General features: G+C 37.7%; 1 protein-coding gene across 1 annotated transcript; it reads left to right on the forward strand.

Moving 5' to 3' along the window:
• Window positions 1-9,843: 9,843 nt before the first annotated feature.
• On the forward strand, window positions 9,844-10,821 carry LOC103461043 (heart- and neural crest derivatives-expressed protein 1). The gene has a single exon (XM_008403359.2). The coding sequence runs from the start codon at window positions 10,162-10,164 to the stop codon at window positions 10,756-10,758; it is 597 nt and encodes a 198-aa protein (XP_008401581.1). The 5' UTR covers window positions 9,844-10,161; the 3' UTR covers window positions 10,759-10,821.
• The last annotated feature ends 2,126 nt before the right edge of the window (window positions 10,822-12,947 follow it).

Here is a 12,947-nt window from a genome sequence, read left to right on the forward strand (position 1 = left end):
CACACACACACTCACACCTAGGGACAATTTGGAGAGGCCAATTAACCTGACAGTCATGTTTTTGGACTGTGGGAGAAAACCGGAGTTCTTTTAATTCAATTTAATAAAAAAAATACTTTGCTGATTCCAGAGGGAAATTAAATGCTGTTGCAACTCATAAATAAATTGTATTCCTCAAAACGTCATTGTACTTAGTGGATTAATTAAAGCTTAGTAAGAAGGGGATACTGTTTGTTTTGTGGGGTCAAAATGATCTGCTTACATGAATCAAACTCTGAATGTGATTTTTCTGGGTTCTCTGAATTTGTTCCCCAAACATACAAGTTGCACGAATACTTGAGATGGACACCATCACAGAAGGTAAACCCCTGGTGTCCGTAGACTTAGAGTACTGTTTACTGAACTCTAAATTACCAAGATTACACATGAGTAATTAAATGGTCATTAGCAGACAAATTGTAGAAGGAAGTCAGTGTTTTTCAAAGAAGGTCTGTGAATATGATGCATGCTTGAATTTTTAGACATGTTGCTCCAGAACAAACTTTGATCAGAGGTTAAAATTCAAGATCTTAATGAAAGAGCTAATTGTTCCATCAGCAAGTACAAGAGATGAAAAACAGACTTGGTGTAGTGTAGCTGAGTATAAAAGGATAATAATTTAAACCTAAAGTAATAAGAAATGCAATAACATTTGAACAAATTTTTAAAATAATTTCAGTTAAGAGTCCGTTATCCAGAAAAAACTTTTCATAAATACAGTGTGAGCGATAATTAAACTGTCTCCAACGTTGTTCAAGAAGAGTGGCGAAAAGTCCGAATCTTAAGGTCACCATATTAGGCTGTCTGTAACAACTGGTTGTCTTGGAGACATGAAAAAGCCTTTTCTGTTCTACTACAACAAAAGCAAACTTGTGGTGTTTGCTAAAACTCTACTGGGTCTTTAACTGGAACTGTCCTTTGGTCATATGCGTCAAAGACGGATTTGGCTTCAAATAATAGCATGAATGTGTAGAAAAGCATCTCCTCTTCACTGATCTGAACATATGGTTTAACACAAAACTGGTTCACCAAACTTACCGAGAATTCCTAATAATTTGGAAATTCAATGATTTTCCATCTTTTTGCTGAGCAGAGGAAAATGTCTTCAAAAAGAGCCAGGTTTGAATGATTTGCTTGTTTTCCATTGACTGTAAAACTTCAGATCATAAAACTAAAACAAAACAAAAAAAACACTGTCCTATTTTAAGACAATGTTTCTCAACCTTCAGCTGGTACTACCTTAAAAAAAGCCCAGCCTCACGTCAGACCCAGACATTTCTATCCTGGGTGGCCTCAACAGAGGAAACGAAGCTCTTGGCCTGATGTTTAACTTCCTTAATGTCACCTCTCCCACCCAAAGCCCCCTTCCAGGTAGAAACTAATGGCTGACTCGACATCTGTGGCCTATTCGCTGTTTTAATGAGCAGGAGAGTGAGGCGGAGGGTATGAATGGACAAGCAGGGACTTTAACTAGCTGCCTTCACCATTAGGAGCCTGTGGGGCAATTAGGCTCACAGGCACAATGACCCCAATACAACTGGAGTGTTACCCTACGCAATATGTCAAGCATTTATTTCCTCAGAAATTTTGTGAATTTGTTGAGTTTATGAAATCAGAAGTAGTCCTGAAGTACGATGTAAACGGACAAAACAAAACATAATTGAGAAATCCGATCTTCGGCTTGCGTGGTGCATAAATTACACGAGACAAACAATTTCAACCTCACAAAATCATGTTTCATTTTCGGTCTGACTTCAAAACTGGAACGACTCGGCTGGATTTCAGAAAAGTGGGTCCCTGAACCCGTCTCCACCTCGGGATTTGTCAGGGTCAAACCTTTTTTGCTCGTGTTTTGACTGTCAGGCCTGCTGAAACCCTTTGGGGTCGCCTGACACAGAGCAGCCCCCTCTCTGCTAAATCTACTGCAGTCAAACAACAGAGTCCATCCAGCCGGTGGTCTGCCAGCACAGAGGAGGGTCATCAAGTGAAAAGATAAAATATACTTTTTATTTCAGAGGTTTTGGATAAGGATTTGTACAGGAAAAACACCAATCATGAACAAAGACAACTTTGCATAATGTTGATTTGTATTTCATTGCATATTGTATTCTAAGATTACCTAACTGTTCTGACATATTGTTGTAGTATTGATATCAGTTTATGTATGAAACAGAAGAGTAATGTCTATAGCTTCAGATTGTAAATGACAATCTACACTATCTTGCAAAAATATTCATATACAATGAACTTCATCATTTGTCACATTAATGTATTTTAGATTGTGGAACAGCATAAAGTACAGCATATTTTTGAAAGCAGAGTTTTAAGTATTTTAAAACTCATGTTTTAAAAATAATGTCATAAGTACAGTGGATCCACAACTTCCCTCCAGAAAAGGAGAGCGTTAAAAGATTAGCTGCCAAGGCAGCTCTGGAGGAGCTGCAGAAATCCTTAGTTAAAGTGGTAGGCACGTATTAACATTGTGTTCTACAAATATGGACTTTATGGAAAGGTGGCCTGAAGAAAGTCTTCCAATTTGCAGACAGATCATTGGACTAAAACTGAACTTTTTGGTCTATCTTCACCTGTAAACATGCTAGTGGCACAGTGATGTAAATCGTAGTGAGCCTAAGCAATTTTTTAAAGAACTAGCAGAGATTTCAGTCTCTATATCAAATCAAATCAAATTTTATTTGTATAGCACATTTCAGCAAAAAGGCATTTCAAAATGCTTTACATCATAACAAACACAAAAACACAAAGTCATGCAACATAGAATCAACAATCAAAACATTGCATTAAGTCAAATGCCATCACTAAATTCATAATTGATTACGTTTCAAATACAACTAAACAGGTGGGTTTTTAGTCGAGATTTAAAGGCACTCAGTGTTTCAGCTGTTTTAGAGTTTTCTGGAAGTTTGTTCCAAATTTGTGGTGCATAGAAGCTGAATACTGCTTCTCCTCGTTTGGTTCTGGTTCTGGGGATGCAGAGCAGAACCAGAACCAGAACCTGAGGGGTCTAGACGGTTGGTACAACAACAGCAGATTGTGGAGCTAAACCTTTTAGTGATTTATAAACTAACAGTATTTTAAAGTCTATTCTCTGAGCTACAGGGAGCCAGTGTAGGGACTTTAAAACTGGTGTTATGTGCTCTATCTTCCTGGTTTTAGTSAGAACGTGAGCAGCAGCTTCTGGATCAGCTGCAGCTGGAGGATTGATTTGTTGGACAGATCTGTGAAGACGCTGATGCAGTAATCAATGCAACTAAAGATAAACGCATGGATGAGTTTCTCTAGATCTCGKTGAGACATAAGTCCTCTAATCCTDGAGATGTTCTTCAGGTGATATAAGGCCGACTTTGTAACTGTTTTTATGTGGCTCTGAAGGTTCAGGTCAGAGTCCATCACTACTCCCAGGTTATGGGCCTGATCGCTGGGTTTAGTTGTAATAACTGAAGCTGTACGTTGACTCTAGATTGTTCCTCTTTAGGCCCTCAGACAATAAGTTCAGTTTTGTTTCTGTTCAGCTGAAGAAGGTTTTGGCTCATCCACACATTTATCTGTTCTAAGCATCTATTCGGTGATTGGATGGGTTCAGAGTCACCTGGTGACATCGTAATGCAGAGCTGTGTATCATCTGCATAGTTATGGGAGCTGATCTTATTTCCTGACTGTTATAACCTGAGAAAATGTGGTTGCAAAATATATTAGAAACATGGTTCCACCAAGTGATGCTTTGTGAAATCATAACTTTGTAGTTTGTTTGTTTGTTTTAGTCTATTGCAAAAGCCACTTTACATTCCAATAAATACTTATCCAAGGCATTTTATTCTTTTGCAAAAGTAATTATGAGCTAATTACAAAGTTTAAAAGATTGTCCTACTTTAAAAAGAAGAATTTCAGAACATTTTGCGTCCCTTCAGCTCATCACTGTCACCTCCCTGCTCCACATTCCAGCCCTTATCTTTATTGGCTGAGGACGGGCAGAATTGCCCCAGTTTAGAGGAGAGTTTTTGGAGATCTGAAATGCAAATGACCAGCGAACAGACGCGTGTGGAGACGACAATCACTTATCAATGGATAAATGACGGAAGGGAATAAACGTTTGCTGGACACTGGAGAGACAATAGATTGAGACGTGGAGAAATTACAGATCTAAAACAGAACAAACACAAAAGCAATAGCCAAAGAGTTATCTTTGAGGTTTTGTAGTAAAAATAAATGATCTGTTTAAAAGATAAGCAATAAAAGCTTAACAGTTTAAGTCAGTAATATAATATTAAAACAACAGACCATGATAAAATTAATGTAAAAGAGTTAGAGAAGCTATAACATGGATCTTCCACTGAACTCTACAGCGGATTATCTTACAAACTAAGTTAATAATTTTGTACAAATACAGCTAAGTCTCAGGTAGTAAAGTTATTTATACCACTGTCTCATTCTAACATTCACACAATGGAGCTCGACTTTCCAGCATTTCAAAAATGATAAAAACATGAACAAACCACTTAAACATTGATTTCTAACAAGTAATGACTCAAGACACTCCTTATTGTACTTCATGGGCTAAAGGACTAAGATTTTCCAAAACTGTCTTCATAATAAGCTATCAAAATATGCAGAAGATGTACCATGCAATCAAAAAAAAATCTAAGGGACCCAGTGCAGAACCTTGGAGAAAGAATAAAGTGGAGCAAATTATTATTTGACTTGTAATTTAAAGTGGATATAGATAAGAATTGTAAACATTTCAAACTACATCGGGACATATCCAGTCTCCCCGCCTGTTGAGGGATTGGAATGCTTAAGCTTAATTTTTGGGCAGCATCACAAGATTTGTCTCAGGGGAGAAAGTTTTACATATCTACCACAACAAAAAACAACTTTCCAAAATGTCACTAAAAAGGCTTATATACAAGTATTTGTGTGCCACTTTTGTATGAATGACTCAGTTCAGTCGCTTACACGAAAGCTTCATTCAGATCAGAGAAGGATTCCAGCAGGGACTTTATCTCGACTCTTCAGACAAAAGCTGATATGGGCAGACAGCACAGGAGACACCGGACCTGCATAATGCAACCAGTTCTGGTTAGTTAGTTTTTTATTTGCTCTATTTTTATATATAGGAAGCGCTCATTGAGACATCAGGTCCCCTTTCAAACAAACACACTAGATAACAATACGTTATAACAAAATGATTGACATAAAACAATGTCAATAAACCAATAAAAATAGGAACAGCTATCTTTCTCTGTTATTATTAAAATATCTTTAATCCTTCTTTAATATGCACATCTTGAGGTTTTAGTTTTATCCAAGTAGAAACACTAATAGAAATCTGTAAGTGGAGGTTACAGATGTTGGCATACGAAGCAAAGCACAGAGGCCAAAAACCAATTATTAAATCTGGAAGAGTGGACAATGAAGGCCAGTTAACCAAACGGTATAAAACGCAATGATGGGTAAAAAGTTTACATACTGCAATAGAGTCTCAGTGTCCCATGTCTCACATCTGTGAGAAGTCAAGAGGAATATTTAAGTACATAATATCACCGTCATCAGTATTACATAAGCCTGCAAAACTCTTTTTTTTTTGTTAAATGACTACATTTCTACAAAGCAGTCTTAGTTTTAGCACCTGGTTGTGAACAGGGGCTCAGTGGAAGGTTCTGTGCAGAGGTGGGTTTGATCAGTGTTGATATTAGAGAAATAAGCATGGTTGGAGATTGGAAAACGTCCGTGAATGATCCTGACTTGGACTGAATTTCCTGTGAACAGGAGATCTGCTAGTCCAGAATCAGAGCTGTAATTTCTGTCTACATGAATCTGTACATAAACTTACATAGAACTATAATAAATCCAAATAAGATGCATGTTGTGGATTTTGTCTAAACACACACCGGACTGACACTCACGGAAGAAACTGAAGTGTCCCTGTTTGACATCATAGCAAAAATAATCTGAAGGAATGAGTCAAGATTTAAGGAAGTGAGCTGTAGATTTCATCAAGTCTGGTTCATTCTTGGATAGGACTTCTAGATGCCTGAAGGAGCCATATTGAGAAGATGCTGGATGATCAGAGAGTGTCATTCTATGCTGTGGGCCGAAAAGCCACTCAGACATGAAAAAAACACATTTACATGCATTTACTGTTTGCAAATGCAATCAAGGACGTGTCATCAGGTCTGATGCAACTAAAGTTGGAGTGTTTGGCCAAAACACATTTGGAGAATAAAAAGAAAAACTTGCAATTCTGAGAAGACCATCCCAACAACTAGCAAGCCTGACCCATAACATAATACTAACACTTACATGCTTGACAGTTGGCAGTGTTTGAAAGTCATTCATCACTGTTTGAAAATCTTCATTTCAGGCCAACATTTTGTGTTATATGGTTGACACAAAGACACAACTGGAGCTTCATCTGAAAGTTTAACCAAATCATTGGTTAAATGTTTGACCCTGTATCAATTTATTAATTTTTTGATTTTCTTGATGTCTTTTAGGTGCACTGTGAAAGGGGCAATATTATGAAAAATGAACTTTTTTGAGCTTTACTTCATATTGTTATTCCCTCTTCAAAAACATACCTGGAGCATTGCCTTGATTCTTTCATACATGTTTGAGAAATACTTTCATGTCCCATGACAACCATTCAGCTGTGCTTTGCAACAGTTTCCAAGCTTCTGGGTTTCCACCTCAGAGAGTATTAAAGTCAGTGGTGACTTTACTGTTTTCAACACTGAAGTGGTCACATGAAGGCCTAAGGTTACTTTCATCAGCCAATCTTTTATTTAAGAAGAACTGTGAGCATTTTAAAAATGATGTTTTTTGTGCGTCCTTTGAACGTGGTTGTTTTCCAGTCACTCTTATTTCCTCTTCCATTAACTTCTGGATCCTTGAGGAACCTTTGAAACCTCTGAACCCTTGTGGTTGTTCCTCAGCTGCCATGCCATGCTGTCCCCACTCTGCCCAGATTCCCCAAAACTAGAAGGAAGGCAACATGTCCAACTGAAGTATTGCAATTTTAATTAGCTCTGCTGGTTTGCTTCGACGCACAACAGAGTTGGACATATTAAAGAGCCGCGGCACGATACGCAGTCGAGACCGAGGGAGCTTTGCACCGTTTTCCATGCCGACCGTGAATCAGAGAGGGAGAATATTTGTTTGGAAATGTGGACTTGAGGGTAAGCACTCTGAAGAGGAGGGGAAGCAGTGTCTATTGAAAAATCCACACGATGACACAAACAATTATGAGGAGAATCCAGAACAGAGCCAAGATGGCTCTCTGTGACCTATTTTGGATGTTTCCCCTGGCAGAGCAGCAGCCTGCAGGCCGTGGGACGAGTGGTGCATGTTGGGCCTGAAAGCATAGAAAGCATGAAGAGCCTATTACAGCTGCCCAGGTCTTTCAGCACCTGCACTGATAGTAAGGAAACGGGAAGAAAACAAGACAGAAGAACGGCTTTAGTCAGTGATGGACAGAGAGGAAGAATTTAGGCAGGAAAAGAAAGAGAGAAAGTGATGGAGAGAGATGAAGAGGGGGCTGGGTGCATAAAGGCAGGGTTATATTTCATCCCTGCATAGTGGATGTCTTAATCAACAGTGTCAGATTTGCTTTCTGGGGTCTGCATGGGCTTCTTCACACTGACAGCGAAGGTAACATGCAAAGCGGCAGGAGACGATGGGGTGTCTTCATTAAAGTGTGCATGTGTGCAGGGATCTTCCCACGATGCAACACAAGGTTTTGGTTCATGCGACTCAAAAAAGCACCAAATAATAAAAAAAAACATCACATGTTCATTTTAGCTTAGCAAGCTGCATTTAATGAGATTTTTTGTATTATTTAAAATCAGAAATGTATACAAAAGGGTTGTTAAAACTTGCAAAAAAGAAAGGAAAACTTGAAAACTGCATCGAATAAAAGAAAAGTTGAAAAAAATCTTTAATGTGAATTGTAGATACATAAATTAATTTTTTGTTTACTTTTAATTTTTGGTAATTGTATAGTGTCTGCATGTTTAATCCCTTTTATGTCGATCTCATTCTGAGACATTTTCTTATTAAAAAGAAGAAGAAAAAATACAAACAACTGTAAAACGCCTTCTAAGGGTTTCTGATTAGATTAGGGAAATGGACGGGTCTGTTTTACTTCAGGCCTGAAATTATGCAAACTCTAAATTATGCTTCTTTTTTTCTCTATTTTTCTCCTTCAAATTTCTATATATATTATTAAAGTCTGTATGCTCTGGGGAATTCCGAAGTCAAATTCCTTGTCTGTGAACTCAATCTGGGCTAATTGAACTGATTCTGATTTTCATACGTTTACAGGTTTGGTGTTAGAAAGGCAGAAGAAGACGCAGAGCTTTTTGGCATTTGAAAGATTAAAAACCTGAGATGATCTCCGTGCAGGCCTCTCCAACAGGGGGACGGGCGGATTATTTATTGGAACGGTAAAATATGCGCAAACAGGGCGCGCTGTAAACAGTGCGGAGAGGCCAGGAGAGCTTTTATGGAATAGTTACTTGTGCCCCAGCAGCAGGGTGACACCTCCTGATTTATGGCTGTATTTAGATAAGAAGCCGCCGTAAATGGTTCCCAAATAGCGTCAAGGTCACGTAATGTAATGGGATAATGTTTTTTGGGGGGCGATGGCGATAAGATGACGTGTTTAAGGTGCGAGGGCAGCCGGGGCGAGATAAAGCCGCAGGCCGCGTCAGGCTCAAAAATAGCATTGAATAATAAAAATAATAATAATAATAATAATAATAATAATAATAATAATAATAATAATAATAATAATAATAATAATAATAATAACCGCTGCTGTAACAAAACATTTTATAAAAGCGGATGTTTTAACATGGAAAATATTGATCAATCAGGAATTTCGATCAAAAAAATTATCGTTATATGGCCTTTCAAAACGTTTCCGCTTTTACTGAAAGTAATGAAATAAGGAAATGAATGTATGAAACATGGTCTAAAAACAAACAGAAAACATTTTTATTTTTGAAGTACCTACATTAAACTGAGCACATGCGATACAATGTGAAACATAAATTTTAAGATTTTTTTTTTTTAATACATGTAAAATGGACTCCAGAGACGTTGATATGTGAACACATACACAGCAAAGTTCGTTTTAAATGTGGAAGTTTTCTTCAAAGACTTGGGTAAACTAAGTGAAGAAATAAATAAATATATAGTTTAATACATAAATATATAAACAAACAAACAAATTAATATATAAATTAATATACAAATCAATTAAATAAACAAATAAATTGGTTATTGTCATAAAATCATTTCATGTTTCAAAATCAAACTAAAGCTGCTTCATATTGGAAATATCAGCTCCCTGCATGACAAGAAATTCTTACATTTAAAGAAAAATGCCAATATTAGTCATTATGCTAATAACTTGTAAGAAGAAATTGTAATAAGAACTTAATATTTTGAGAAAACATCTGTTGTGTATGAAAAGAGAGAAAAAATTAAAAAAGAAAGAAAAACTCCGCCATCCTTTAGCACCTATCTACAAGCCATGTGGATGGCCCGCAAAATGCTGTGCGCGATGAATCACAAAACTCTCCGAATTAAAACGTCAATGACCAAAACAAAACGCAAGAAATCAAACTTATGCCTGTCCATGTAAACCTGATGCCAGTGAGGCAGATGTTTTGGTCCCTGCGTTCTGGTGCCGTGATATTCTGGCACCATGTTCTTCCAAACCTCTCCAAACTCTCCTCCCATTTCCTCCATTGGTTGCCTCTTTCTCACGCTCACATCCAGCTCATATAAACCTGGGGCCTCACACCTTCAGCTGGGTCAAATTTCTCCTGCAGGTCACTGCGTCCTCTTCGGGAAAAGAAGTTTCATCCGGACGGCGGCGCATCGCTGACGTCTCATCCCTGGAATACTTTTTAAAGCTGAGCTTTTTAAGAATCTTGGACCATGTGAAATAAATCGAGTCTCTGTTGTTTTAAGCTTGTAAATGAATTTAGGAGAGTCCTCGACTCAGTTTCGAATGAGTTCTGCTCGCTGGTGATCCCCGAGCAGAGACGGTTTAGGGGGGGGGGGAGGCGAACGAGCACATTTTCTTCCCGGCACAGAATGAACCTCATCGGGGGCTACCAGCATCACCACCACCACCACCTGATGCACGAACCTTTCCCGTTCGTCCAGCGGTGCCACCAGGACGCGCCGTACTTCCAGAGCTGGGTGGTGAACCACGGGGAGGTGCCCGCGGATTTCCAGATCCAGGCGCCCTACACGCCTTCCGCGGAGCTGGGCGCGCATGGAGCTGCGCACGACGGCCGGCTCGAGGGGCTCCAGCCGGGGATGGGAAAGAGGAGGGCGTCCGGGCCGAAGAAGGAGCGCCGCAGGACGGAGAGCATCAACACGGCTTTCGCGGAGCTCCGGGAATGTATTCCCAACGTTCCCGCAGACACCAAACTGTCCAAAATCAAAACTCTGCGCCTGGCGACCAGTTACATCGCGTATCTGATGGACGTGCTGGCCAAAGACTCCGGCGAGACGGAGGGCTTTAAGGCCGAGATTAAGAAATTTGAAACGCGGGATTTGAAAAGGAAACGAGAGCTGGTGAGTTATGTTTGCTGGAGCCTCCTGGATTGTCATGAGTTTGGAAATTATTCCCAATCCGAAGCATTTTCCCCCCGTAATTCGGTGACTTATTTACGCAGCCTGTAAGTCTGAGTCAGAGTGAAAACATCTGTAGGCCTGGAAATGTTTACAGAGCGCTCTGACTAAACTGGAAAACCTCCTGAAATACGAAGCATTTTTTGCGTTCAAAGTTCTTTGTCTGTGATTTTAACTGTCAGAAATTACGCAGAAAAATTCCGAATAACATAAGGAAACTATGAGACACTGAATTAATTGATCTAAATTAAAAACGTTAGGAAATCATTTCAAAAGCTATACTTTTAAATACTTAAAATTTAAGGGAACAAAAAAACTAAACAAAACATATGTACAGTGTATTTTAAACCTGTCAAAGTAATTTTTTGCCACTTATAACCATACTAATAATAATTTTTTAAAAAAACTTAATCTCGTTGTTCGATTCCATCAGTGACATTCTAGGGATTATTTTAAACAAATTCCTAAAAATGATGAGCTGGATCAACATCAGGGTTCTTCATAAACATCTACTTCTACTGATTCACCTTTAGCTATAAAACCTGAATAACCACAAATAAACTGCACAGCTTGTAAGCTTGACTTTATTTTACATAACACATAAATGTTATGGCTGCAAAGTATCTTGACAGAACCTGATTAGATATTGTTTGAAGTTGCTATTATTAGTCAGCCTGTGACATTATTAATGGGACTGGGATGAGGAAAGCTTCGTTTGCATTATTTAGAACCAGATGAGCTGCATCAACTAAACAGGAAAATACTGAATGTGCAAACAAAACTGAACATATGCAACTTTCAAACACACAGCTGGACGGAGCACACAGGTTAAGAGCAGCTGAAGTACACTGATAAAACAGTGTACTTCAGAATAGAATTGAATCATTAAATTTGGTCTCACTGTTTATATCAATTTTATTTTGGTAGATTTGACTCAATTCAGACGTTTTGTCAGTTTAACTGATTAAAACCCTTGAATTAATTAAGTAATTTGCCAACTCATTTTAAACATCGACTTACTCCAAATTATCTGAAATACTTACATTCTCACAAATATTCTGTTTTCTTCATCGTATATCTATTGAAACAACTGGTAAAACATCATACGTCATGATCAAAACTACAACGTCACATACAACGTTCAGATTTAGTTTTGGCGCTGCTGCTAAAGCAGTTGAAGCTGGATAGAAACTTAAACAACAAAGAAACTTTCTCAACCACTAACTCAATGACTGCTCTTAATTTTTTTTTTTTATTCAGTAGATTTATTTGTTAAAACCCATATAAACCTGGCATCTTTTTGTTCTCAGATGTTATTGACGTTAACACATGACAGATACGGTTGACTTGTTAAAGGACCAACATCTTCAGTGAAATTCTAATCTAATATTTGAGTAGGATTTATTACAAACATTTAATTAAGCTGAGTATTTAATCACTATTGAGCAATTAATATATATTTATGAAATATTTATCATACCCTAGAAATCCTATTCATATTGTAGCTGAATATAAATACCATAGTCCATATCAAACTCCACATATATGCATATTCAGATATAAAGCATCTTTTAGTGTCTAACTAGCCAATATATACATCATGTCTGGTTCTGGCCAATTATGATGATCTGCATAACATTATTGACTCCGCCCACTTTTTCATTAGTGACATATTTAACTACTTACAAACGTAATAAATAATTTGTGTGTTTGGTCATTTTTAAATACCCGATAACACATTTAAGTAATTATTTTATGAGTGAATGAATTAATTTTGTTCATTATCACTCTGTAATTGCACAACAAATTCAAAAGTGCTATTAATCAATGTGTTGTACTTAAAACTTTAAAAGACAAACTCAACAAGTCAATGTTAACGGTTGATTCAATTGTGGCACTTTCAGAACTCCATAATTTTTAGCCGTGACAATGTGCTTTTAACCCATTGGTTGAATCCAGATTTAGCCAAAACAAAGCACGTAAAGCCTGGTTAGCCCATTTAACCAACCCCCGCCATCTTTCAACCACATTAAGGAATCAAATGACGTCTTTATTTCGGTATCTTTCAACTTGTATATACCAAACACAACATTTTCCTCGGTTAGAGTTCAATTGTATTTTATTATCATTCGTCCTATAAAAATGTCTATGTGAGTCTATATGTCTATATGAGTGCACATTTAGACGGAAAACAACTTTATCTTATCCATCTCTCTCTCTCTCTCTAAATATATATATAT

Source organism: Poecilia reticulata, unplaced genomic scaffold (genome assembly GCF_000633615.1).
Source record: "Poecilia reticulata strain Guanapo unplaced genomic scaffold, Guppy_female_1.0+MT scaffold_503, whole genome shotgun sequence".
In the NCBI taxonomy this organism is placed as follows: Eukaryota; Metazoa; Chordata; class Actinopteri; order Cyprinodontiformes; family Poeciliidae; genus Poecilia; species Poecilia reticulata.